General features: G+C 38.1%; 2 protein-coding genes across 15 annotated transcripts in view; one reads left to right on the forward strand and one right to left on the reverse strand.

Annotated features, from left to right (window-relative positions):
* Positions 1-889, reverse strand: part of TRIP12 (thyroid hormone receptor interactor 12) — an 83,162-nt gene extending 82,273 nt beyond the window's left edge. For 5 of the 12 annotated variants that reach the window (XM_075158251.1, XM_075158245.1, XM_075158243.1 and 2 more), the window contains exon 1: positions 683-842. The gene's annotated coding sequence lies outside the window, so the exon portion shown is untranslated. Of the gene's footprint in view, positions 1-682 lie in introns of all 12 variants that reach the window. The other 7 variants (XM_075158247.1, XM_075158239.1, XM_075158246.1 and 4 more) reach the window with 4 other exon arrangements.
* Positions 890-1,017: 128 nt separating this feature from the next.
* Positions 1,018-23,210, forward strand: part of FBXO36 (F-box protein 36) — a 32,751-nt gene continuing 10,558 nt past the window's right edge. Inside the window, exons 1-4 of one of the 3 annotated variants that reach the window (XR_012674839.1) lie at positions 1,373-1,683; positions 9,236-9,306; positions 9,450-9,524; positions 13,683-14,826. Coding sequence is in view for 2 of the 3 variants with exons in the window: in XM_075158255.1 (XP_075014356.1) it covers positions 1,258-1,353; positions 22,651-22,759 (205 nt within the window). In the remaining variant the exon portion in view is untranslated. The other 2 variants (XM_075158255.1, XM_075158256.1) reach the window with 2 other exon arrangements.

Genomic DNA, 23,210 nt, shown 5'->3' on the forward strand with positions numbered 1-23,210 from the left:
CCTCAATTTTTTCCTTTAAGAAATTCGATAGCTCCCTCAGAGAAAAAAAAAAAAAAAAAAGAAAAAAAAAAAGAAAAAAGAAAGAGCGAGCCATGAGGGAAAAGGGGGCCAACCGGAGCGGGGGAGGGAGAAGACGGGGAAGGGCATACAAATCGGTACGGCAGTGTCAACACTGACACTGCCCTTTTGTATCAGCAGCTACACAGGGCCCGCAGAGGGGAGGCCGCGCTCCCCCCACACGCCGGGCAGCCCGGGCGAGGCGAGGCGGCGGGCAGCAGCCCTGCCCGGCGCCGGGGGGAGAGGGGATGTCCCCCGAGCGGGCTCCGGTGACTGCCTGGCCATTTTGTCAGCTCCGTTTCCACCCCTTCCCTCCTCAGCGAAGGCCCCCTCCCCTCGCCCCATTACACACCTCCGGGCGCCCCCCTACACACACACTCACCAGTACGGCGTCGTGTCGTCCCCGTCCCCCACCCCCCCACCCCCCTCATCCGCAACAATGCTCCGGGATGGCGCTGCTCCCCTCCCCCTGCCCCGGGCCGCCGGGAAGGGCAGCTCGGCTAATGCCGGAGATGACACAACAGGCCCGGCCGCCCGGCCCGGCGGTTGCCGAGGGGCCCAGCGCCACGCCGCCCCGCGCCCGCCTCCCCGGCGCCCCCTGAAAGAGCGGAGGGGCCCCGGGTACCTAGTTTGTCCCGATGCGGCCTCCGCAGACGCTCCGTGCCTCCCCTCCTCCCGGCAGCAGCCGCCTCTCTTCCCTTCAATTATCAGCTGAAGCCGCAGCACCGAGCAGCGCCTCGTCCGCCGCCTCCGCCGCCGAACCCCTTCCAGCGGCGCGAGGGGGAGGCTGGGGGACTACTTTCTCCCCGCGCCGGGGCCCCGCCGGGGCCTGCGCGCCCCCTGGGCCGACGGGCGGCCCCTGCCCCGGCTGCCGCCCCCCACGCAGCCCCCGCTGCCGCCGTGTGCGCGCCCCGCTCCCTGCGCTCGGCGGGGCCGGCGTTCGTCGGTCAGTATCCCTCCGCCGGGGTCGTCACCCCTGGGTCCGCGTGAGTGTCTCCCCTCAGGTGCGGGCGGGGGGCGCGGGAGGGGGGTGGAGCCGGCGGGGGAGCGGGGCTCTGCCGGCGGCGGGGGCGAAGACCCTGCCCGGCCACCGCGTTACTGCCCGCTCTGCTCCTTTAAGAGGGGGCTGGGCTCCCGGTGACCCCGCGTGATGTCCGCCTCTTCCTGGTTGCCATAGACACCGCCTTCCAGCGTCCCAAAATGGCGTCGCTGCTGCGGGAGGAGGTGTTCGAGACGCGCGGGCAGGCCCCGGCCCCCAGCAAAGACTTCTACCAGTTGCTCGTCACCCGGCGGGAGGTGGGTGTCGGGCTGCCCGCGGGCGCAGAGCGGCGTCTGCCCCGCAGTTTTCTTCCCCTCACCTCGTGGTCGCCGCTTCTTCCTCCGCCCGGGAAGCAAGGTAGCTGGGGCCTGCCCCGACTCCTGAGGCAGCAGCGGCTTTAGTGAGGGCCCGTCCTTAGGGAAGGGCTGGTGAGGAACGGAGGGGCTCGCAGCGCCATGCCGGGGAAGGGCGGGGGTCGCCTATGAACGCCGCCAGGTACCGACCCGGGAGGTGCTACCAGCAAGTGCTGGTGGTTTGGCCTCCTGAGGGCTGGGAACGCCTCGCTGCAGCCCTGGGATGTGGTGTTGGTAAGTAGCTGGGGAGCAGGTAAGGGTTTGCTGCCAAAAAGGGTTATTTCCTAGCGTAGGTGAAAGTGTGTCTGGACGAGGAGCCTCTGTATGTGGGAGGTTCATTCCACACAGAGTATCCCGAGGCTGTGGGAAGGGGCTTTGGGTGAGGACCAGAGGAAGGGAGGGAAAAAAGATCCTTCAAAACGGTAAGTTAGTAGCCTTGGGGAAAAAGTATATACACATCTGTGTTTTTGTAACCTTAAAACAAACTTAAGTCTACTCTCAGAAATGCCTCACAAATAAATGAGATACTAACATTTAAATAAATAACAAATCCTTAAGTAATGTCACTGTATTTCTCCTGAGGAAAGACAAGTTTAACTGCACTCTCAGAGTAACTAAGGTGGGGGGAAACGATAGTCTAACATCTCATTCCAGGAAAATAAAATTAAACTGCCCATATGGGAATGGGAAGACTGTGTATTTTCCATATGGTACCTGAAGGTGTTTAGGTGTCCTGCCTTATGGCTGTGTACGTAACTGATTTTCCAATCAGGGAAATAAGCAATGCTAAATATCCTGGAAGAGATTTTTTTGAACTTTTTTGGAAATATACTGCAAAATGTGCTATATGAACATTTTTCAGAATAATCTAATAGTAATCATTGATGAGGAATATTTGACAGTAAACAAATGAGATTTAACAAATCTGATTATGAGTTTATAAGGATATGAAATAAAAATGCAAATCTATAATTTTTGTTTCATTTTGACCTCTTTTGAGTGGGTTGACTTTGTATGTATAAGAGATGAACATAGATGCTTGTCTCACTGGAACAAAAAAACAACATATTTTGAAACTAGGGGGAAGATTTTGTTTTGTTTTCCCAAAGTAAACCAAAATAGTGAACATATTTTCTTCCAGGGATGAGGGAATTGTCAGGTTTGTAATTGAGAAATTAGAGGGAGCGGGAGGTGACAGATTGACGTTCAGCTGCAATTCCAAATGATCTGTCTTCTGTATATTATATGCTCCTTCTTTTGGTCCCTCTGGTGCCAAGATTTTCTTTTTAAATCGCTAGCATCTTTAGCAGTTTCAGAAGGGGTTTTGGTTTCGTTCTCAAAAAAATTTTTTAAGGTAGAACTGACAAGGCAACCTTAGGGAGCTTTGAGTTCCACCAAAATTGAGAGTAATTATGGTGCTGCACAATAGCTGGGAAATACGTGCTTTTCTGTAGCTGAGTCTTGTAATGGGCCTGTCCCATTGACCTTATGGGAATCATATCAATGCTGTGCTTGTTCATGGAATATGTAATTGAGTGTTATGGAGTTTTTACCATTCATTTTTGCACTCAGGTAATAAAAATAAGATGTTTCTTATTATTATTATCTTAAGGTTTTTGGTTCTTGTATCGGTTTCCTGTCAAACACTTCAGATATCTATTTTTGGTTTTGTTTTCAGCTGCCCAAATATACCCTTAAAACAAACCAAAGTCAGTTAACATAAACTATGCAAAAAGCTTTGTAACTGTCAGTGGAAGTAAGTTAAAATTATTCTGTAAATGTTTATTGTACAAAAACATTACCAGGAAGTTAGCGTCATTGAAAAAGAACTGGTTTGGATTATTTGAAAAACTTGATTTTGATTTTATGACGGTAAGATCATTTGAGTATAATGCAGTGAACATATGTATTTGAATATATCACTATATCCTCTGAAGCTGATGTAAAACTTCTGGATGCTAGTTGGCTTTTCTGCAGGCTATGGAGTCTCCTGAGAAGAGATCTGTGTCAAAAATAGTAATTGAAGGTATATGCATCACTGATGTGCCAAGTTATGTATCATGTAAAATATATTTAGCCATACTATGTTAGCATCTAGGAGGCCTAGTTGTTGGTTCACATTCCCAGTATGCTATTTTACAGTCTCTTAATAAATAATAGTCATTGCCTCAAAGACCTTACAGTCTAAGCCTCCAACCTTGCACATAGTTACATGAATGCTGAAGTTTGCTACTTTGAATAGTCCCATTCTTCAGAGTCAATGGTTTCAAAACAGTCCATTGTTTTTCTTTAAAGACAAAAAGGGAGTTTGTGGCTGCATGATGGGTCCCATATTTCTGTGAGTGTTGCCCTACTTTGAAGGGTCTACTTGGGCTTTACATGAGCAGTAAATTCAGCTCCTTCAGGATGAAGTTATTAATTTACTGGGCATGTCTTATACAGCTCCAGAGTACATGTACCTGTGGTCATGGCCAGGATTTCCAGGTATCAGCTGACTATCAAGTCAAACTGTCAACCAGAAATCCTGTACAAATACAGGTGGTCTTAAGAATGTGTTAGGGCAGAAAATTTAGTTGGACAAGGAGGCCATATCTGGGGGGGAAAGCAAGTCCATGGCAGCAGGCTTTGTGTTCAAACAAGCCATGTGAAATGTCTGTGGCTTTTGTTTAGCTTTTTCCCTCATTCTAGGGAATTGACATCTTTCTTCCATCATGCAACCTGATATGTTAGGGATGTTCTTCAGAATGCATTTTTAAAGTCTGTTACTGCCTCAAGATCAGTACAGTAGGCCCAAACTATTGTATATTGTATAACTAAAAATAAACAAACTGGAATTGCTGTAAATTAAAAGAAAGGACGTCTCTGAGAGCAGACTTAAGCATACACTAAGAAGTTTGCTGAAGCTAAGTATAGGACAATAGTCAAATAAAGAGGACAAGACAGACAAAAAGACTACCTAGGGTATGATACTACAAGGGCACACATCCTCAGCTGTAAGCATGTGAATTATTCTATTACTGTAAAATAAATTGGAAAATATTTATTTATTACTTTCAATATTGTCAATTTAATAATAGCAAGGTATACTTCAGCATGCTTGTTTGTGTTTAACTCAAATCTAGAGAAACTAGGACACCTGGAAAAAGGAAAGCAAGGCCAGCTGTGGGCAAACAAGGTATTGGAAGCAGACAAAAGCAGAGGCTACTTTGCACTCTTCTAACCAATCAAATGCAACAGTAGTTGAAAAAAAAAACTAGAAATACACCCATTTGTCTGTGTGGATGTATTTGTGTCCAAAATGTGACAAGGAGACCCTGATGCTAACTTTTCGTTTTGCAGCAAGAGACAGCTTCCATCCCAGATACAAATTCAATTTCAATTACATTTCAAAATTAGAGCCGATAATCAGGACTTTATAAACAAAGGTATTGACTACTCAGCAGCAAGCATGCACTTCCATTGAGAAGTTAGGAAGAGAAGATTACCAATTAGTTTCTGCATAAGCTACTTCAAGGAGGAAGCATAAGGAGAAGGGGAGAGCCTTGTAACTCATTGCAAATAACTCTTCTAAAAGTAGACTGTACGGAGGTACAGATGCATTAGTGAGTATTCACGGAATACAGTTCAACCAGTTGGATTGTGTAGAAGGAGAGATCTTTTGAACCATCAGTGAAAAGAATTTTTTTCAAGTAGCTATTTTAAGGCTGCAATCATAACTTTCATAACTATCATAACTAATCATAACTATCCCACATATTTCCCCCGTGTGGGCATCTACCAGTCCCACTGCAGAAATATAAGACTGAAAGAGACTTCTTCAGGTCATCAAGTTCTAGTCCCTGCTGTTTCATCCAGCCACATAATAGATCTTCACAGTATAAATGGGACTTGATGTGTTTCAAAGGTAGTGAGGCTTTTTTTGCCTTGCTACTTCACACAGAACAACTGCTCCAGACCATCACTTCTCTGGTGGTTAGAAATGCAGTTATACAGACGGATTTACAGCTTATTTTGTGTGTGGATATCTTTTAGCTTGAATACTGCCCTTGTGTGTATATGTGTGTGTGTATATATAAAAAATGTTATATATATTTAATAAATATGCCCTCTTGATAGGATTTGTTTTGTTTTTTCAGTCTCCACTTGTGAAACAGACTTTCTACTTCCTGGTAACTTCAGTAACTTTTCGCTGCATTTCTTCCCATTAGAACTTTTGTTCTTAATAAGTCTTAGGAGTGCAATGTGCAAAGGCATTGTTACTTCCCTGTGTCTTCTGGAAAAGTCTGTGATTTAAATTTCAGGATTGTATTTATCTTTCTCTACCAAAATCACATTAGTGACTCTTGATCATCTTTTGGTCATTATTATTCCAATGTCTTTCTCCTCCTCTGTCAACTTTCAATTTATAACCTTTTGGTTTATGACAAATTATTTCTAAATGAATGATTTTGCCATTTGTACTTTTCAATTTCTCTTTTTTTTTTTTTTTTTTCCTTTTTCCCTCCAGGAGTGCTTTGAGTTGTTGGAGGAGAAGTTGGTGTACATGTCACAATAAACATACCAAATAGAAAAACATGCTTGGCCATAAAATGTGTACTAGGAATTCTGCTAGAATTCATGGGAACAGTGGATAGTTTTTGTTTTATGTGAATGCACGTAATATTACATAGAATGGGAATCTCTTTTCTCTCAAGAACTGACATCAAGGATGGCAACTTGTTTAACATATGCCTTTCCATCTACCTTACACTGTGCATGTTTTTCAATCACTCTTGAAATGCCAAATTAATATTTGATATGCCAAGTATAATTTGGCAAGGTTTGTCACAAACAATAGACATTATCTGTTTGTATGAAGCAAGCAATAAATCATATGGCTTCCAACATTAAACATAAGATGACTTGAGATAGCCACACAAATACCCTTTCAAAATAAAATTTCTTATAAATTGTCTAACAGATGATAAGTACAGGTTTTGAAAAGTGCAAGAGGGGAATCCGTATGGTGGGGTAGTCTAGAAAAGGTCGATCACTCATTTTGGTCAAACAAGGAATATAGACACACACACCCCACCCCCCAAAAAAAAAAAGTCTGCTACTTAATCTGCTTATAGGACAGGCTGATAACTAGAAAGATGAGGCTGTAACAAAAGAAACGTAATGGGAAAATGATCCACTCAACGTGTAATTAATGCTAGCATCTGTCACCATTTAATGAATGCTGCACTAATCAGAGGATTTTGTCATGTTAGTAAAATGTTTAGCTACTTACCCGTAAAAGGCAGGCATCATATGTATACAAAACTAATGTCATCCTGTGCAATATTCCATATATGATCTGCTCATATAACAGTCAGGATAATTGAATTTTGTCAAATACATAACTGCAGAATTGTATGTTTGGTCAGAGATCAGCAGCTAGATTCTCTAACAAATAAATACAGGACATTTAGATGAGCAAATAGCGTAAGTAACTAGGCAAACAGTTCTGATGACTGTTCTTGTTCTTTATCCATCATTGCTTCTATTGTTTAGTGTTCACTTCCACATCTTCAATCAGTTTCTGATTAAATCAATATATTCTGATCACTGTGTATTATTTTGGATGCTGAGAACTACAATATTTTCTTAAAAGATCCTGTAATTAATTGTTTTCATTTTAAAAATAAAGTTGTTTTCTGGCTTTTTTAGCTGTAAGTAAAAATTCGGAACCTACAGCACATAAATCTTGCATTGTCAATAAAATTTCAATTTTAGAAGACACTAATAAGTGATTGTTTTACTCGTTGTGGGCTGGTTGTTTTTCAGTTGTGAGTACCTTCAGGCTCTATTGAAATCTGCAAGGATAGTTCCTCCATTTGAAAAATGGTACTATAAAGTTAACTAAGTGTTGCCTTCGTATCTTGGGCTTGTTTTGAAGTCTTAATGATGACACTTAATATAAACCTATTTGATTGACAGAAGATGCCATTTGAAGTGCTTAAGCCAGATGGATTGGGGGAAAAAAAATAACAGATGTTGTTATAGTAATTAAGCTGAAATTAATTTCATGTTATACGAAACAATTTTTTGCAAGATAAGTCTGATTTTAAGTAAAGATCTGTGGGAGATGAACCTTTTTCAAAGTCACACTATTTTATTTGCATTTGAAACCTGAAGGATGCCATACCAGTTATTGCCTAGCTGGACCAATTCTATTCAAGTCTCTTCTTTGACATTTCAAACAGAGAATTTTAGTTCTTAACAAACCAAAAAAGCACATAAATTTCTCAAAAGGGGGTTTAAAAACAGATAGTTTTGTTATGAGCTATTTGCCTAGAGTACTTTAATTGCATAAAACTAGCACCTTTTTGTTGTTATTGTCTTAAACTAGAATCATTTCAAGCATAGTTTGATGACTTCAGGAGAAGGAAGCCATTTTGTTCCAGGTCAGGAAATGCTCTGTTATGCTGAAAAAGTGTATTTCCAAAATAATTCAACACTTTCATGGTAATGGTATCACACAGTATTAAGCAATTATTATCAGGAGAATGTTTGTTAAGCCTAAAATACATACGGAAATCTCCTTTGCTTTTTTGCTGTCTCTAATTCAGATATCTAAGTAAACAGTAGAGCTGCTTGGAAAATGGAAACGGTTTCTCTGGGGAAATAATGCTGTATTGTTGTCGGGTGTTTCTGTCCAAAGCATCATATGTATACAAAACTGTATATTGTTGTCGGGTGTTTCTGTCCAAAGCTCAAATATGTTGGTTTAGCAATGTTGTATTATAGTTTGGATGCCTGATAGTATCTCTCACTTCTTCTATAATGCGCCACCTCCAGATTTATGCAGTTGCTAGATGTTACCCATAAGGTTTTGGGGAAGATTTGGGAATTCTTTGATCATGCTGCAATATTGAAGATGTAATCCAGCACAAGAACCCAGCTGACATAGGAAAATTTGGACTCTTAACAATTGAAATGCAATTTGTGATGTGTTGCAGTAGCAATGTTGGCATTTCAGGGCTTGGTGGATTAAGGTTTCTCTGCAGAAGGCATCACATACAGCAATATAAGTGGTGGTTTTTTCCTTCCCAAAAGACTCAATTCTGTCATTTTTTGGGTTGTTGTTTTGCTTTTTTCACCACGAACATTACTAAATGCTTAACCCTGTGAAACGTTAATTTATTAATGTGACATTAGAGAGAGACTGATATTGAGTCCTTAAGTGGTTATTCCTTATGAAGTTCAATTGTTTGTGAGCCTATGATAATTCAGTACTGTCATGTGGGCTTATAAAATTCCTTTTTCAATAGTGGTTGAGCTGTTATTTCAAGATGCATTAGAATATTGTCATATCAATTTCAATTAAGGTATGTTGTGGTGGAACACTGGAACAGGTTGCCCAGAGAGGTGGTAGATGCCCCATCCCTGGAAACATTCAAGGTCAGGTTGGACGGTGCTCTGAGCAACCTGATCTAGTTGAAGATGTCCCTGCCCATGGCAGGGGGGTTGGACTAGATGACCTTTAAAGATCCCTTCTAACCCAAACTATTCTGTGATTCTATGTTAAAGATAATAAAGTAATTTTAGTTAATTCTCTGTTACTATTATTTGCTATTAATCTGGTTTTCTGTATCACTGGTAGCCTAGAGATGAATTTTTTCTTTTGTCTAGGTTGGGTTTTGTCTACTTGTAACTAGTCTTTAGTGTACAGACAGCAGTATCACACTGAATTGCAATGTTTAAGCTCCCATTTTATTTTAAGTTTTATGCATGGCTTTAATATTTATGGCTTTCTTCAAAGGTATCATGTTCGATCTAGTTCTACCTGCCAAGAATGATTTTCAGGTCATGAAGGTGTAATAGTTTCTCAAGGTAAGCAATCACCATTATCATCTGCTTAATTAAGTAAATGTTTCCTGCTGTACCTGCGTGTCTGTTGTTTACATGTTCATTATTGTCAGTGCTTGTTCTTCCAGAGAAACATTTAGTTGTATTCTTCACTTGCCTTACTTTAGGTATTACAGCCCTTATCCCTGTTGCCCTCTGTCTTGAGAAGCCTCAGGTGTAATTCTATTTTTGTGTTACCCAAGGTAAGTTTGTGTTCCTATCTATTGTCTTGTTTCCCTCCTTCCTGCTTCAAGTTAGGAAAATAATTATTTCTTCTCTTCTGTTGCCTTTATTAACCAAGAGCAATTTTCCTTATTTCATTTTCCACATACACAGCAGCATTCATCATGAAGAACTATTAGATACATTTACTTGACTAGGTGTACCATATATTTATACTTTGTTCATTTACCAAAAACCAATTAAATGCACTCAGTAATGTGTTCAAGGGAAGGAAGAAGGAAAGAAGAGTAGAAGGCAAAGCTAGAAAAGGATCGGATTTTTATCTCAATGTGTGCTAGGCCATGGAATGTCTTATGTAAAGATGCACCAGCGTAATTTAAAATTTGTTTTTAAACAAACTTGCTAAAGCTGGTCTAAACTGCTCTATGGATGCTTATTGTAAAGATTTACTTGATTTTGATTGGGTATAAACTAAATCAATTTATGTTAAACTGAAATAAGCCTAAATTAAAACAAAGTAAAAGTGCCTGCAGTTTTTGGATGGACTTCACTAAATTAGATTAAAATTGTGCACTGGATGCAAACAGTGTAAATGTCATTTGTTGGATGAAACCTGAATTAGACAAATTATCTGGAGAAGTGTAGTAACTAGAAGAAAGAATGCTAGTGCACAGTAAAATGATCAAAATCAAAAGGCAAAATGATACTGTAGAAGCAGAAGCCTAGAAGAGTATCTGAAGCTAGAGTTCTAAATAACTTAATAGGATGATAGTGAACAATAGAGTGAAAGGAATGACAACAGATGGGAATTGCAGGCAAGAGAAGCTGTGTAGCTGGAAAGCATCAAAAGAGCAAGCAGATACTTGTGACAAAAAATGCAGTATATGTTTTTAATATACATGCACATCAAATTATCATGACAGCTGATAACGAAAGGATAGATTTCAGCATTCACTAAGTTGGTGCTAGAGCTGAATTGTGCAGTTGTGTCTTCCTATGCAGTTTACAATGAGACTGAAACCTACAGGTAACAAGTGTTAAGTTTAATGTAAAACAAGTAATTAAAATTGGACTGGACAGAACTAGTGTTTGAAGAAACAGAAAGCAAAAAAAAACCTTTTCAGAGAGCATGCTACCTGTAGTACTGCGTTGATAATTGATAGAGAAAAAGGGCATACTTGTCACCACAGCTTTTTCTGAAAACTGGAGACACAGGTGGGAATCAAGTATATCAGAATGCATGCACAATGTGATGGATTCTTTAATGTTCCTGTCATTTGATCAGATGGAATTAAAGCTGTAAATAGACAGCAAGGGAACTTTGAAAAACACATTGAGAGTGTTAGTCTGTTCTTAAAAACTGTGATGAGATTTTAGGGGCCAGCACAATAGATGTTTCTCAGAATTTATAGTAAGAGATGTCAGTGCTGAAAGTGAGCTGACCACATAAGAATATAGGAAAACAGTTTTCAGTAGATATTAGACTGGTTGCAGATATATACAAATCAGGATGATAAGAAGTATTCAAGAGAGGAGCAGTAGTATGATTGAACTAAGACTTCATCTGTAATAAAAAGGACTGCCAGATATATGCACAAACCCTGCTAAAGAAGATGCAGATTCCCTAGAAAAGGATTTTCCATTGTAACACTGCTGTACTTTAGCACTTTTATATATATAGCAGGGAGTCTTACTGTTCTGTTGTTTGGGTTTTTTACTCTAATGAAGACAAAAAAAAAAAAAAAGAAAAAAAAAAAAAGGAGGAGGAATTTAAAGCATAGACTAGACCTGAAATTGTAACAAGGAGAACCTTGAAACTGAAGTAAAGAGGATGAAACTAAAAGAAATGGTTTCAAATGAAACCTGTCAGTGTCTCAGTCATCTAGAAAGAAATGTTGTATCTTGCACTTAGCTAGCATCCTTTGTTCTGTTAAATAGTGAAATAATCTTTTTGTGGCAGTCTTATCTAGGTCTGCCTGTTAAATCATGTTAATAAATGGCAAGTATCATGCTCATAACTGAAGACTCTGATCCTTAAGAATAACTTTTTATTCCCTCTGAGAGTGTTGCTTTCCCCTCAGCACATACCCCGCTCCCTTCTTCATTGTCTCTCACTCTTCTGCTCTTGTATTGTTTCCTCTCATGTGTGTGCACAAGTCTGTATGAAGGTAGAAGTTAGGCTCCAAAGCACCTGTGCTGTAAGCATCTGCGATAAAGATCTTTAGCTTTTTTTTTTTTTTTTTGCTTCTTTTCTTGCCTTGTTATTTGTATTTTTTTCCCCTTGCAAACTCTGGGAAAACCAATGAGGAAAGATACTAATATAGAAATAAACCAGGTCTGTAACTGAGAGTGGAAGCCTTTGGTAGTCACGCACACACACACATAGAGCTAATCCCTTAGCTGAAGTGGGTTATGTTTCTGAGCATGAGTAAAAAGAGGGAAAAATGAAAAGCTTCGTAGTTGCTACATATGAAATTTTGGAATTGTGACATTTCTTTTCTCTTCTTCTCTTGAAATATTTGTTAATAGCAACTCATGAAACAGTTTGCCTTGACACCAGGAAGTCATATTTCTTTCCATATGCCATTGTCTTTACAGTTGTACTCTACTGCAGTCACTGTTTTATTTTTGTTTGCTAACTAAATGGTTTTATCTTTTCTTGCTATTAATAGTAATTTTTTTTTTTCTCCAAAACCAAAGCAGATGTAGGGGAGGGAAGTATGTGGGCTTGCATGATGACTATTGTGATCCTGAGAAGAATCTGTACAAACTTGCAAGTACACACTCTTGTCCAAAATTTCAACCTGATGGTCTGAGAGAACTTTGTTTTTTCTTGTAGAAGAGTTTCTTTAGCACAGCTTATTAGGTTTTGCACTTCAGACTCTTTGGTATATCTGAACTGGACATCCCATAGAAAGATTGGAAAATAGACTATGTCTAATAAATGCCAGAGAGACATGATTTTTTTTTCCTCTTCTCATGAGCGCACATGAGAAAGAAACTATTATCCTGTACAGATGTGATCCTATCAGTGTAGAAAAAATAGTAATTTGTATAACTTCCTGTACTATAGCAAATGCAAACATAGAATTTTGTAGCAATTGTCAAATGAAGCACAGGTGTTGCAAGCCCTACTTTAAATTTGAAAAAAGATAATAATTTGCCAGAAGAAGAGCAAAAAGCATCCAATTACACAGACATAACAGGCAGCAACTAGTACCTATTTGATTTCATATTGTGCATGCCTGAAATGTGGAATGGCATCAGTGTACGAGTTGAGTTTAATTTCAGTTTGATGAATTCTTGCACTGTTGCAACCAGATGTGGTTCATTTTTTGTTCTTACTCCTAGAAAGTTTTCCTTCAAAGACTTCTGGGAACCCTAAATAAATGAAGGCTTCATTAACTGCAACCATTTTACCTTCTTATCCAGGTCAAAACCTGTCAGCAGTTTTGAGGTACACAAGTAGTATTTCCCCCCCCACACACACACACCCCCCTTTGAAACCAGTTCATTCTGCCAGGCTGCATTTGCTAGTGAACACTGTTCACGTTCTTGCATATTAACCAAATCAAGACTCTCAAAATAATCTCCTTTGGCCAATCATAAAAAAGTAACAGCTTTAACTGCAAATGTTCAAAATCAAGCAGAAAAATAAAAGCTTTATTTAAAAAAAAAAAGAAACAAAAAAGGTCAAAACAATCATAACAATTAACTCTGTTTTCTTCTGTACTTCCATCTCTCTGGATGATTAAAAACTTCAAATCACACAACCCTTCCTGAATCCATAGTTCTCTGAGACCGTAGGAAATGTGCTATAAATTGTAATAGTTATGAAATAGTTTGTGGAGTTTGTAATTAAGACCACTGGATGTTTGTTAAAGAAAACAGTTGCAATGGAAGTAGCACAGCTGGTTTGTTACGTTCTGCAAGCTATAAAGGCTAGAGAAGCATTATTACTTTCTAGATCTTTCCAAAGAAACATGCAGGTCTGCAGTTTGTACATGTGTTGTATCTTAACAGCATTATGTGACTACTCCTCACTGCCTTGAGATTTACTTTAAAAGTAATTTAAGTAGGTCTTAAGTTTTAAGTGCATTATAAATGTTCTAATTTTAACTCAAATGTATTCTATATACTTCAATAAACTGAAAAGTTTTATTACATTTGAATTTCAGTATATCAAGAAGAAGAAATAACGGTGAACTGTGAAGGCAGTAATTTAATCCAGATAAACCAGTCTTCTCTTTAAATTGCTGCTAACTTACAAGAACTACTTTTATTATGCAAATATTAACATCCATATTTATATACACTTGTGTTTTCTGATTACTATCTAAAACTTTAGAGTGCTGATTTTTTTTTTAATAGAAACCTGTTATAAATGGCAGGAGGCACAAATATATACAAGTAACATACTACTGATACTGATACTACTTAATTAGTCAGAGGACAGGTGGGACGTTGTCCCTGAGTAGCCAGTCAGAAAGTAAAAGAATATTTAAGAAGTGACTGCATAGCAGCAATAAAAGCTTGCCTGCTCACTAGCCTAGCACAGTTGGAGACTTGCTTTAATCGGTGAATGTATTAAGTCTTTCTATTGATGTAGTGTAATTAGGAGGGAGAGTGGTCTTGCTCGTTAGGTTGTTTAACTTACTGTATTTTATCCCCTTCAGTTACAACTATTTTCACAGCAATATCCATTGGGAAAAGCAGAGTTACATATTACTGTATTGATTTGTTCTTCTTATTCCTTCTACCTGTCTCATACAGTATTGTTTTTTCTCTGAACATTTTATGAGACTTACCAGTATGTCCATTAAAACATAATTCATTTTTTAAATTCTGTAATAGCAGAATGATCAGGTTAAGGAGATGGATCTAAAGCCACGATGTGTTATAAGGAGTCTTCTATTATTCTGTTTTTCATTGGTAAATGAACAAATTATTTAATCAGATATGAGCATTAATCACTTTCAGGATAGTACTGGTGAAGTTATATGATGTGGAAGTAATAGTTTAGTGCAAACAGTATTTTTCGCTTTATCTAAAGTGTTTAGATAAATATTTTAGCAATAGTTTTGGAGCATTTTGTGTTCTTTTAAGCTATTCATGTTTATGATCTTAAAGCCCAATTATAAAATTAAGCTGGTTTTCTATTGTTGCTTGGAAGATAAAGATGGAAGATATCCGTCTTCAATAGCAATGAGTGATTATGACTGCTTTTCAGCTCTGATGTTTATTACAGCAACCCAAAATATCCAAAATAAGGCAGACTTAAAAATATATATTAAGAGTTTTGTTTGGGTTTTGTTTTTTAAATCTCACTCTTACATGGAATAAGGAAGATGGAAATAACTGTTTTTCCTGATGGATGGTGAATTCCTCGTGAATTCTTTTTACAATCTAGGTCAAGCTAAACGCTGTGAGGTAATGATGGTGTACAGTAGGCCATCCATCCTCATCCTCTGCTGGCTCTTCTCCATATTCTTATATTTACAAAGGACTGAAATAGCCAGCTGAGCATTTACCTTATATCCATACATATTATAGAAGCATGGTTAGGCAGAACTTTGGATTTTCAGGTAAGTGTCCTCAGGTGATCATACTTGCCAAAAAGCTCCATACAACATGGTAGCAAGGCTCTGAAAAATCAAGTAGTAGGCCACAAAAGAGAAACCTCAGTGTTCACAGATTGAGATGCTGATGGAATTTCATAAAACTGGCAAAAGATGCCTCTCTGATTGCAGGGCTTAGGCCCTGCTACAAAAAAAAACCTCACTGCAAGCAATGGATATGAAAGAGCTTCTTAATTTTTGCAAGATTTTTGTGTAACCATCATTAACTCACTTAAACATGAGAGTGAGTACCATTTTCTTTTGTGTAGAGACAGTGAAGAAATTATTAGAAAAAAAGTTGCTATGTAACTGTGCCAAGATCATGGTATGAATATTTGGTAATATTTGTTAAATGTCATCTCTGTAATTATCAATTTCTTTAACTGTTTCATAACATCTTGTGAGATACCTGTATGTTGCTTGTTATGCTGTATGCAGGCACAGTGGGAATATTTATTTAAACAAAGGGTATCTTTTCATTGCCAAGAATCTAACTGGTTTTGGAGGCAGGAGGAAAAAAGGAGACTTCCAGATTCTTCAGTTCCACAAGATCTGCATTCTTGCTTTTAACTTAATCACAATATGCCATTAGTAGCCTTACATGAAACAATTGCCAACGTGTGTTACCGCTCTTCAACAGCTTATCCCACAGGTATCAAAATAGCATTTGCTTTAGCTGCATCAGTGTCAATGCTTAAGGATAGCCTCACTCTAGCTCTTTATAAAGTTATTTAACATTTCATTTTAGTTCTTTTGCAAATACCTGTGCATTGTTGGTGCTACTTGGTTCCATAGTTTAGATATAATACATAGTTGCCTCTTCGTGGCGAAAAGTGAGTAAAATTTTAAGATACCTATTTTGCATTTTTTAAAGCTTCATTCACTTGCAAAATGAGCATAGCTCTGTCTAAGCCTAAAGATTTCTATTGTCCTATTCAAATTTTCCTTTATTACTTATGCAGTCAAAGCTGTAGTGTGGATGTAGCTGCAACTGCATGAAAAACTTTACCGTTCTATAGTATCAGCTTCTCAATTAGATGCGGCTATGTTAGAATAAGAGTAGAAAAAGCTATGACAGGAGGAGTGCTTTTTCATAAGTAAAATTGCATCTACACTAACAGGGACTGCAAAGATGAAGGAAGCGGGTAAGCTGGTAGTTTTCACTGTGCTAATTAATTTCAGAATTAAAAAAAAATTATATATCTAGTGAAGGTGTTTGACTTCTTCATGGCTTGGAAATTGAGCCTAGGTTTACAAACTCTTAGGCAACAAATTAGCTGATACTGGCTTCAAGCTATCAATTAACTGAAAGATATTTAGGTATACAGATCATATCTTTAGAAACATCTATCTTTCAGTTATCTCCTTGAAGATGTTTCAGTAAAGCTGATACTTACTGCACTTCTGTTTTGTAAAGATTTATGTGAGGGTGAAATGGGTGATTTCTATACTGAGGTGCATGACAATAGAATGCTTTAAAAATAGATTTATTTGAAATTGTAGCAAAAATGCAACAATATTCTGCAAGAGAAAATTATATAAAATGAGGGACAGAAGCATTTGAATACTCTAATTTTGAAATCAAATAGTAAGGCAACATACATTTTTATAGTCTCCTCCAATCCACAAAACCCAGCCAAAAGCAGAGATTTTTTTTTTTAAATCTGTGGAAAAGTAATAGAATATGGGATAAAACAGCCTGGGAGAAGGGATTTAGTAGAGTCACTAAGACTAACTGAGAATGTGACTGCTTTTTTCAGTAGAAGACACAATGGCTTCTTCACTGCACAGGGGAATGAGAGCTTGGACTGCAGTGACAAATCCAAGGCCAAAAATAAAGACTGGGGATTTAGGGCATTCATCTGAGACAGAGGAGAATACTTGAATCTAGATCTTGTAGATCTCAGCAAGCACTATTTTCTAGATTCTGGAGTCACCTTCCTTCAATCAATTAAATCAATTTAATCAATTAAAGAAACTGATAGTTACAGAGATGACATTTAACAAATATTACCAAATACTCATACCATGATCTTGGCACACTTACATAGCAACTTTTTTTCTAATAATTTCTTCACTGTCTCTACACAAAAGAGTCACCAATGAATGTTTAACTATTTAAAGTAGAACAACTTAAGAGAAAAATAGGGGAAATTAATCTCCAAATAACCTGTAATCTGAGAAAATATATTTTGAGTTACTGGTTTTAGCAAAGCAGAAAGCTGAGTCTGGAGAAGTTTGAAATCCTAAAAATGTATTTTGGAGAAGGAAACAGTGCCTTTATAACAGGGCTTCACAATTCACACCATCTTTCTTCAGCTTCCCCCAGAAGTTTCTCATTATACAGTATGAGTCTGTCATGTGAGACTTGTCTCTAGTTCTATAACTTCCTAAATCGATTAAATTAAGGGAAGGTTGAGCCCAGCATCCTTAAAAGGTGGCTCACCATATGACAAACTTCAAATATTATTTTCTTCATACAATGTAGATAGTACTATGCTTCTGGTAATCTACAGTTCAGATTAATTTTGACAATAGATACTTCCTAAATAATTTATTTGTTGCTAATTTTCACTTAAATATTTTAGTTGTTTTATTTGTTTAAAAAATTGCTATGACTTTTTATCTAAAGTCTCGGCTGGTTGCTGCTGTTTAGATTTGGTTCTGCTCCTTTCCTCTTCTCTCTTTTTTCATGAAGAAATGCCAGTGGAGTAAGCAATGTGGTAGTGAATTGCTTTAACACTTGCACCTCCAAATAATGTCGAGAATGAAATGTGTCCATGGTAACCAGGATACATTTATAATACTTTCCATTCCTCATCTTTTTAATCTATGCAAAAAGTATAGGTATTACAAAATCTATGCAATGTTTTTCTTTGAAATAACCATGTGCTAACAAATTACCAAGGTAACTGTAGTTTGTCCTGGGTAGTTGTACATAAGGAAGTTTTAAAATGGAATAGTGCTATTGACAGTTTGTTCCACTGTAAATCAAAGAATAATGTTTAGGAAATACACAGTGATGTTTAATATAATTACTTGAATATTTTACTTTTCCTGTGCCTCTGCGTGTTGGCCTGATCTTCCCATTCTGGCAGATAGTTCTGTTGCAGTGTGCTTCCTAGTATAACAATTAAGAAGAGGAGAGATTATTGAAATATGTATTTCTGTAATTTTTTGAAGTTTTGGCAGTTTCAGTTAGTATTAAAATGCTTTGGAATTTATAATTGTACAACAATACTACAAGAAAGTAAATTTTTATAACCATGTTAAAACATCTACTGTAATTGCTTTAAAAACAGGACAGAGGTATTTCATTTGTAGAGCATTGACTTCGTGTTACATTTTAGGGTTTGTTGGATTGTATAAAGATAAAATATTATTCAGGAGTCTATACACACATATGCGCACTCTAGTATTTGGGTTAAATATGTTCTTCTACACCTGTGTATATATAAACTTATATTATAGATAAATACACTCATACCCACGAAATACTAAACAAAAAATATATAGAATCCTTACTGTGAAAAGTTCGTCTTGCTTATAGCAGTGCAGAATTTGGGCGAGCATCGGCTATCTGTATACACTTAATTTTCTTGTACTGTATATAAAATCATAGTTTGGATTGGAAGGGACCTTTAAAGGTCATGTAGTTCAACCCCCCTGCCATGGGCAGGGACATCTTCAACTAGATCAGGATGCTCAGAGCCCTGTCCAACTTCAATGTTTCCAGGGATGGGGCATCTGCCACCTCTCTGGGCAACCTGTTCTAGTGTTTCACCACCCTCATTGTAAAAAATGTCTTCCTTATATCTAGTCTAAATCTACCCTCTTTTAGTTTAAAACTGTTCCCCCTTGTCCTGTTGCACCAGGCCCTGCTAAAAAGTTTGTCCCCATCTTTCTTATAAGCCCCCTTTAAGTACTGAAGGGCTGCAATAAGGTCTCCCCGAAGCCTTCTCTTCTCCAGGCTGAATAACCCCAACTCTCTCAGCCTTTCTTCATAGGAGAGGCATTCCATCCCCCTGGTCATTTTTGTGGCTCTCCTCTGGACCTGCTCCAACAGGTCCATGTCTGTCTTGTGCTGAGGGCTTTAGAGCTGGACGCAGTACTGCAGGTGGGGTCTCACCAGAGCAGAATAGAGGGGCGGAATCACCTCCCTCGACCTGCTGGCCACGCTTCTTTTGATGCAGCCCAGGATACGTTTGGCCTTCTGAGCTGCAAGCGCACATTGCCGGCTCATGTCCAGCTTTTCAACCACCAGTACCCCCAAGTCCTTCTCGGCAGGGCTGCTCTCAATCCCTTCATCCCCCAGCCTGTATTGATACCGGGGGCTGCTCCAACCCAGGTGCAGGACCTTGGCACTTGGCCTTTTTTAACCTCATGAGGTTCACAAGGGCCCACTTCTCGAGCTTGTCCAGGTCCCTCTGGATGGCATCCCGTCCCTCAGGTGGGTCGACCGCACCACTCAGCTTGGTGTCATCTGCAAACTTGCTGAGGGTGCGCTCGATCCCACGGTTTGTGTCATTGATGAAGACATTAAACAGTACTGATCCCAATATGGACCCCTGCGAGACATCACTCGTCACTGATCTTCATCTGGACATTGAGCCGTTGACCACTACCCTCTGGTTGCGACCATCCAACCAATTCCTCACCCACCAGACAGTCCACCCATCAAATCTGTATCTCTCCAGTTTAGAGAGAAGGATGTTGTGGGGGACCGTGTCAAAGGCCTTACAGAGGTCCAGATAGATGACATCTGTAGCCCTTCCCATGTCCACTGATGGAGTCACTCCAACATAGAAGGCCACTAGGCTGGTCAGGCAGGACTTGCCCTTGATGAAGCCATGTATATCCCAGACTGAAAAGTATTTCTTAATGTATTTTATAACAGATCACAACACATTGTAATCTTGTGCAACATAGTTCTGCTTTTTTAAGAATTAGACTTCTAAATTTGTGTGTAGTTAAATCTGTAATGTTTTACAGGAAATTAATCTGAGGAATGATGTTAGGTATTAAGGTTCAAAAGTTGAAAAGCAACAGTCATCATTAATAATTTTTAGTAAGTGGTTTTGGGGCAGGTAGCTATTTTCTTTTTCAGTTACACTTGGCATTTCCGTGCTGAGAAATGGTTTTTTTGTTGGTTTTTTTTTTTAAGAAATGTCACTTCCAACAGTAACATGAAAAGGCTGAGAGAAAGCATATTAACCAGGTTCTTTTCTCCTTTAACAATTATTTTTTTCCCCTATAATATACTGTATTCTTGCATACCATTTTGAAGGGTGTGCAACCTGAGGAACATATAGAAAGATGTCTTTTCTTTCTCCATTTGCATATCAGTTTTATTCTGACCTTGTTCTCAGCTCATGTGTTCCACAAATAAGAATGGAAGTAGCCTTACATGCTGATTCTCCACACATTGCTAGAGATAAAAAGAGCTTTTGGAAGTACAGTACAACATTCACTGTCCTATTATCCCCACGGTGGGCTACAAACATACTAGTTTTAAAGCCTTCCCAGGTAGTAAGATCATCACTGAAACGGAATGACAAATGGTTTATAATCTCTTTTGCATTGAATCCTCTTATTACCACTAGTATATTAAGTGGTGTTATTTAGCAATGTGGCGGTCTATACTGTGCCTGTACATTACAGAAATGTTAACTCTGCTATTATAAAAGGTTTCAGTGATGCAATTTATTTTTCATATGTTAAATTCTAGAATGCAGATGAATGGGGTTTTTTTCCTTCAAAGAGGCAACTGTTTCACTGCAAAGGAATAAAGATTGTGTGTGTCGTTGTAAAATAGGAGGAACTTATGCAACTGAGTAGGATGTTTTTTCTTTTATGCACATAATAAGGGTTATTTTACAGAGTATTGCGGATATGTCTGAGAGTTAATCGAAGCTATTTTGTATGTATGCTATCAGAAATATTCCGATTACCTCCTATAATGATATATTAGCCACAGTAAACATCAAAATGATAAATTTTAGCTGGCTGTATTTGACATTCAAATGTAGATGTTAAGCCTTTATTCAAACTTATTTATTGTTACTGTATATGAGATACCAACAGGATACAAGCAAGACTTGAAAAATAAAGAAATGATTGGTGTGGGCCTGCCTTGGCAGATAGTCTGGAATCTGAGCTTTAATTTGAAAATTAATGATGAAAATGAATGCAACTCATTGGGAGTTACAAATACTTAATTCTTTTCAACTTTAAAATCTACATTTTGACACTGAAATACCAGAGAGATCTAAAGTTAAATTTGATATTGAGAGATGTAAACCACTCTTATCAGATCCAAGATTTGTAACAGTAAATTTAACTCTGTTCTTCAGTCAGTATATGTGAGTAGTATTCTGTGACTTATTGACAGTTAACTCAAGGCTTGATTTTAATTTTTCTTTTCTACATACCACTAGGAAAAGTAAGACTCTGTGGAGTGTATGTGTGTGTTTATAAATGTACACCTCATTAATATTCTCATTTGTCAGTTTTATCGCTCAGTGTGTCAGGAATCCACCTATGCATGTAACAATGTAAAAACCTCACTTTTCTCAATGAAATGGAAGGAAGTATTAGTAAGATTAATATTAGTAAGATTATAAGATTTTTTTTTTTAACCTTGCCTTCAGCAGCAACTGAATCCTACTTTTGGCTTGGAGTATGATCTTTGCTAACAACTTGTGTGAAGGAAAAGACATGATTATGACTTTCCTCTCCTGTAGACCCAGCTGTGACAGCAACAAAAGTCAATATTAAAAGCTGACACACTGTTCAAGCACATATGTAATGTTTTAAGAGAATTCTGGGAAAATTACTAATAGCCAAAGCTCCTTGTTCTCCATCATTTCATAGCTACATAACTTACTATTCATATTAATCTTTTGTCTCAGTTGCATGCTTTGTAATGCAGGCTTTCTTTTCTTTTTCTGACTCTGAAAATGTGAGTGGAATGTGTACTTCTGGAGAGCCTTTTCCAGAGTTTTCAGGCAGTCTAAGTGCTGAGCTTTGAACTGTCCTATTGGTTTTGATTTTAACAAAATGTTAAAATGACAGTTTAACTTCTAATACTGCCACTTTCGAATGCCTGAGCAGTTGAATGGGTATTTCTACTTAACCACATAATTTAATGCCTGATGAATTGTGTTTCTGTGACTAAATGAAAAACAAAAAGAGAATGTTTATAGTTTTGCAAGTTGAGATGTCATTAAATGTGTTTTAATTTCTATGAACAATTTGCACGCAGGGGTTGGGAACATTTTCTTTGTATGTAAAAACATTTCACACTTGTCTACGTGCATTATGGGATGTTTATTGTGCTTTGAAGCATGTTGTGGGGCTGCTGGTAACGTAACTGTGGTCTGATCTCTTATGATAATTTTGTTTTGGGAATGCATTGATATTTACATAACCAGAGTCCTGAATCTTAGCAACATACTTATCTCATGGTACTTGATATTCATTTCTTCTTCCTTTTTTTATTTTTCTTTTTCTTCTTCCATGATTGTAGGTAATTTTCAGGTGGTGGAAAATCTCACTTAGGAATGAATTTCGTGAATCAAGACCTGGAGAAATTAAAGAATCCCAGGAGGATTTTTTGGATGATTCATCTCTTCATAGTAAGATGACAATAATAATTACAAATTTGCTGTGGCATATAATGGAATAATATAGCAATATTGATCTCTAGTAACTTTCATGAAAGATGTGATTGCTTTGGCTAACAGGCTTTTTTGTATTAATTTATTAATATAAATTAATATATGAATACTGGAAAAACAAAAAGACATGATAGTAAATGTAAATACAGGATAAATCCCAGCAACATTGATAGTTTCATTATAAGACAATGACAGAGGTATTAGCAACAAAAATAGGCCAGAAAGCAATATTTTTATTGCTGATAATTCAGTCCTTATAATGCTCTGTGCCAGCACATTTGTTTTTATCGCCATGTCATGAGCCACTTGGATTCCCAATCTCATTTAATGTAAGTAACACCAAGTGCAACGGGTACTTGGCATTAGAATCATAGAATCATAGAATCATTTAGGTTGGAAAAGACTTTTA

The sequence above is a fragment of the Calonectris borealis genome, chromosome 9 (genome assembly GCF_964195595.1).
Source record: "Calonectris borealis chromosome 9, bCalBor7.hap1.2, whole genome shotgun sequence".
Taxonomy (NCBI): domain Eukaryota; kingdom Metazoa; phylum Chordata; class Aves; order Procellariiformes; family Procellariidae; genus Calonectris; species Calonectris borealis.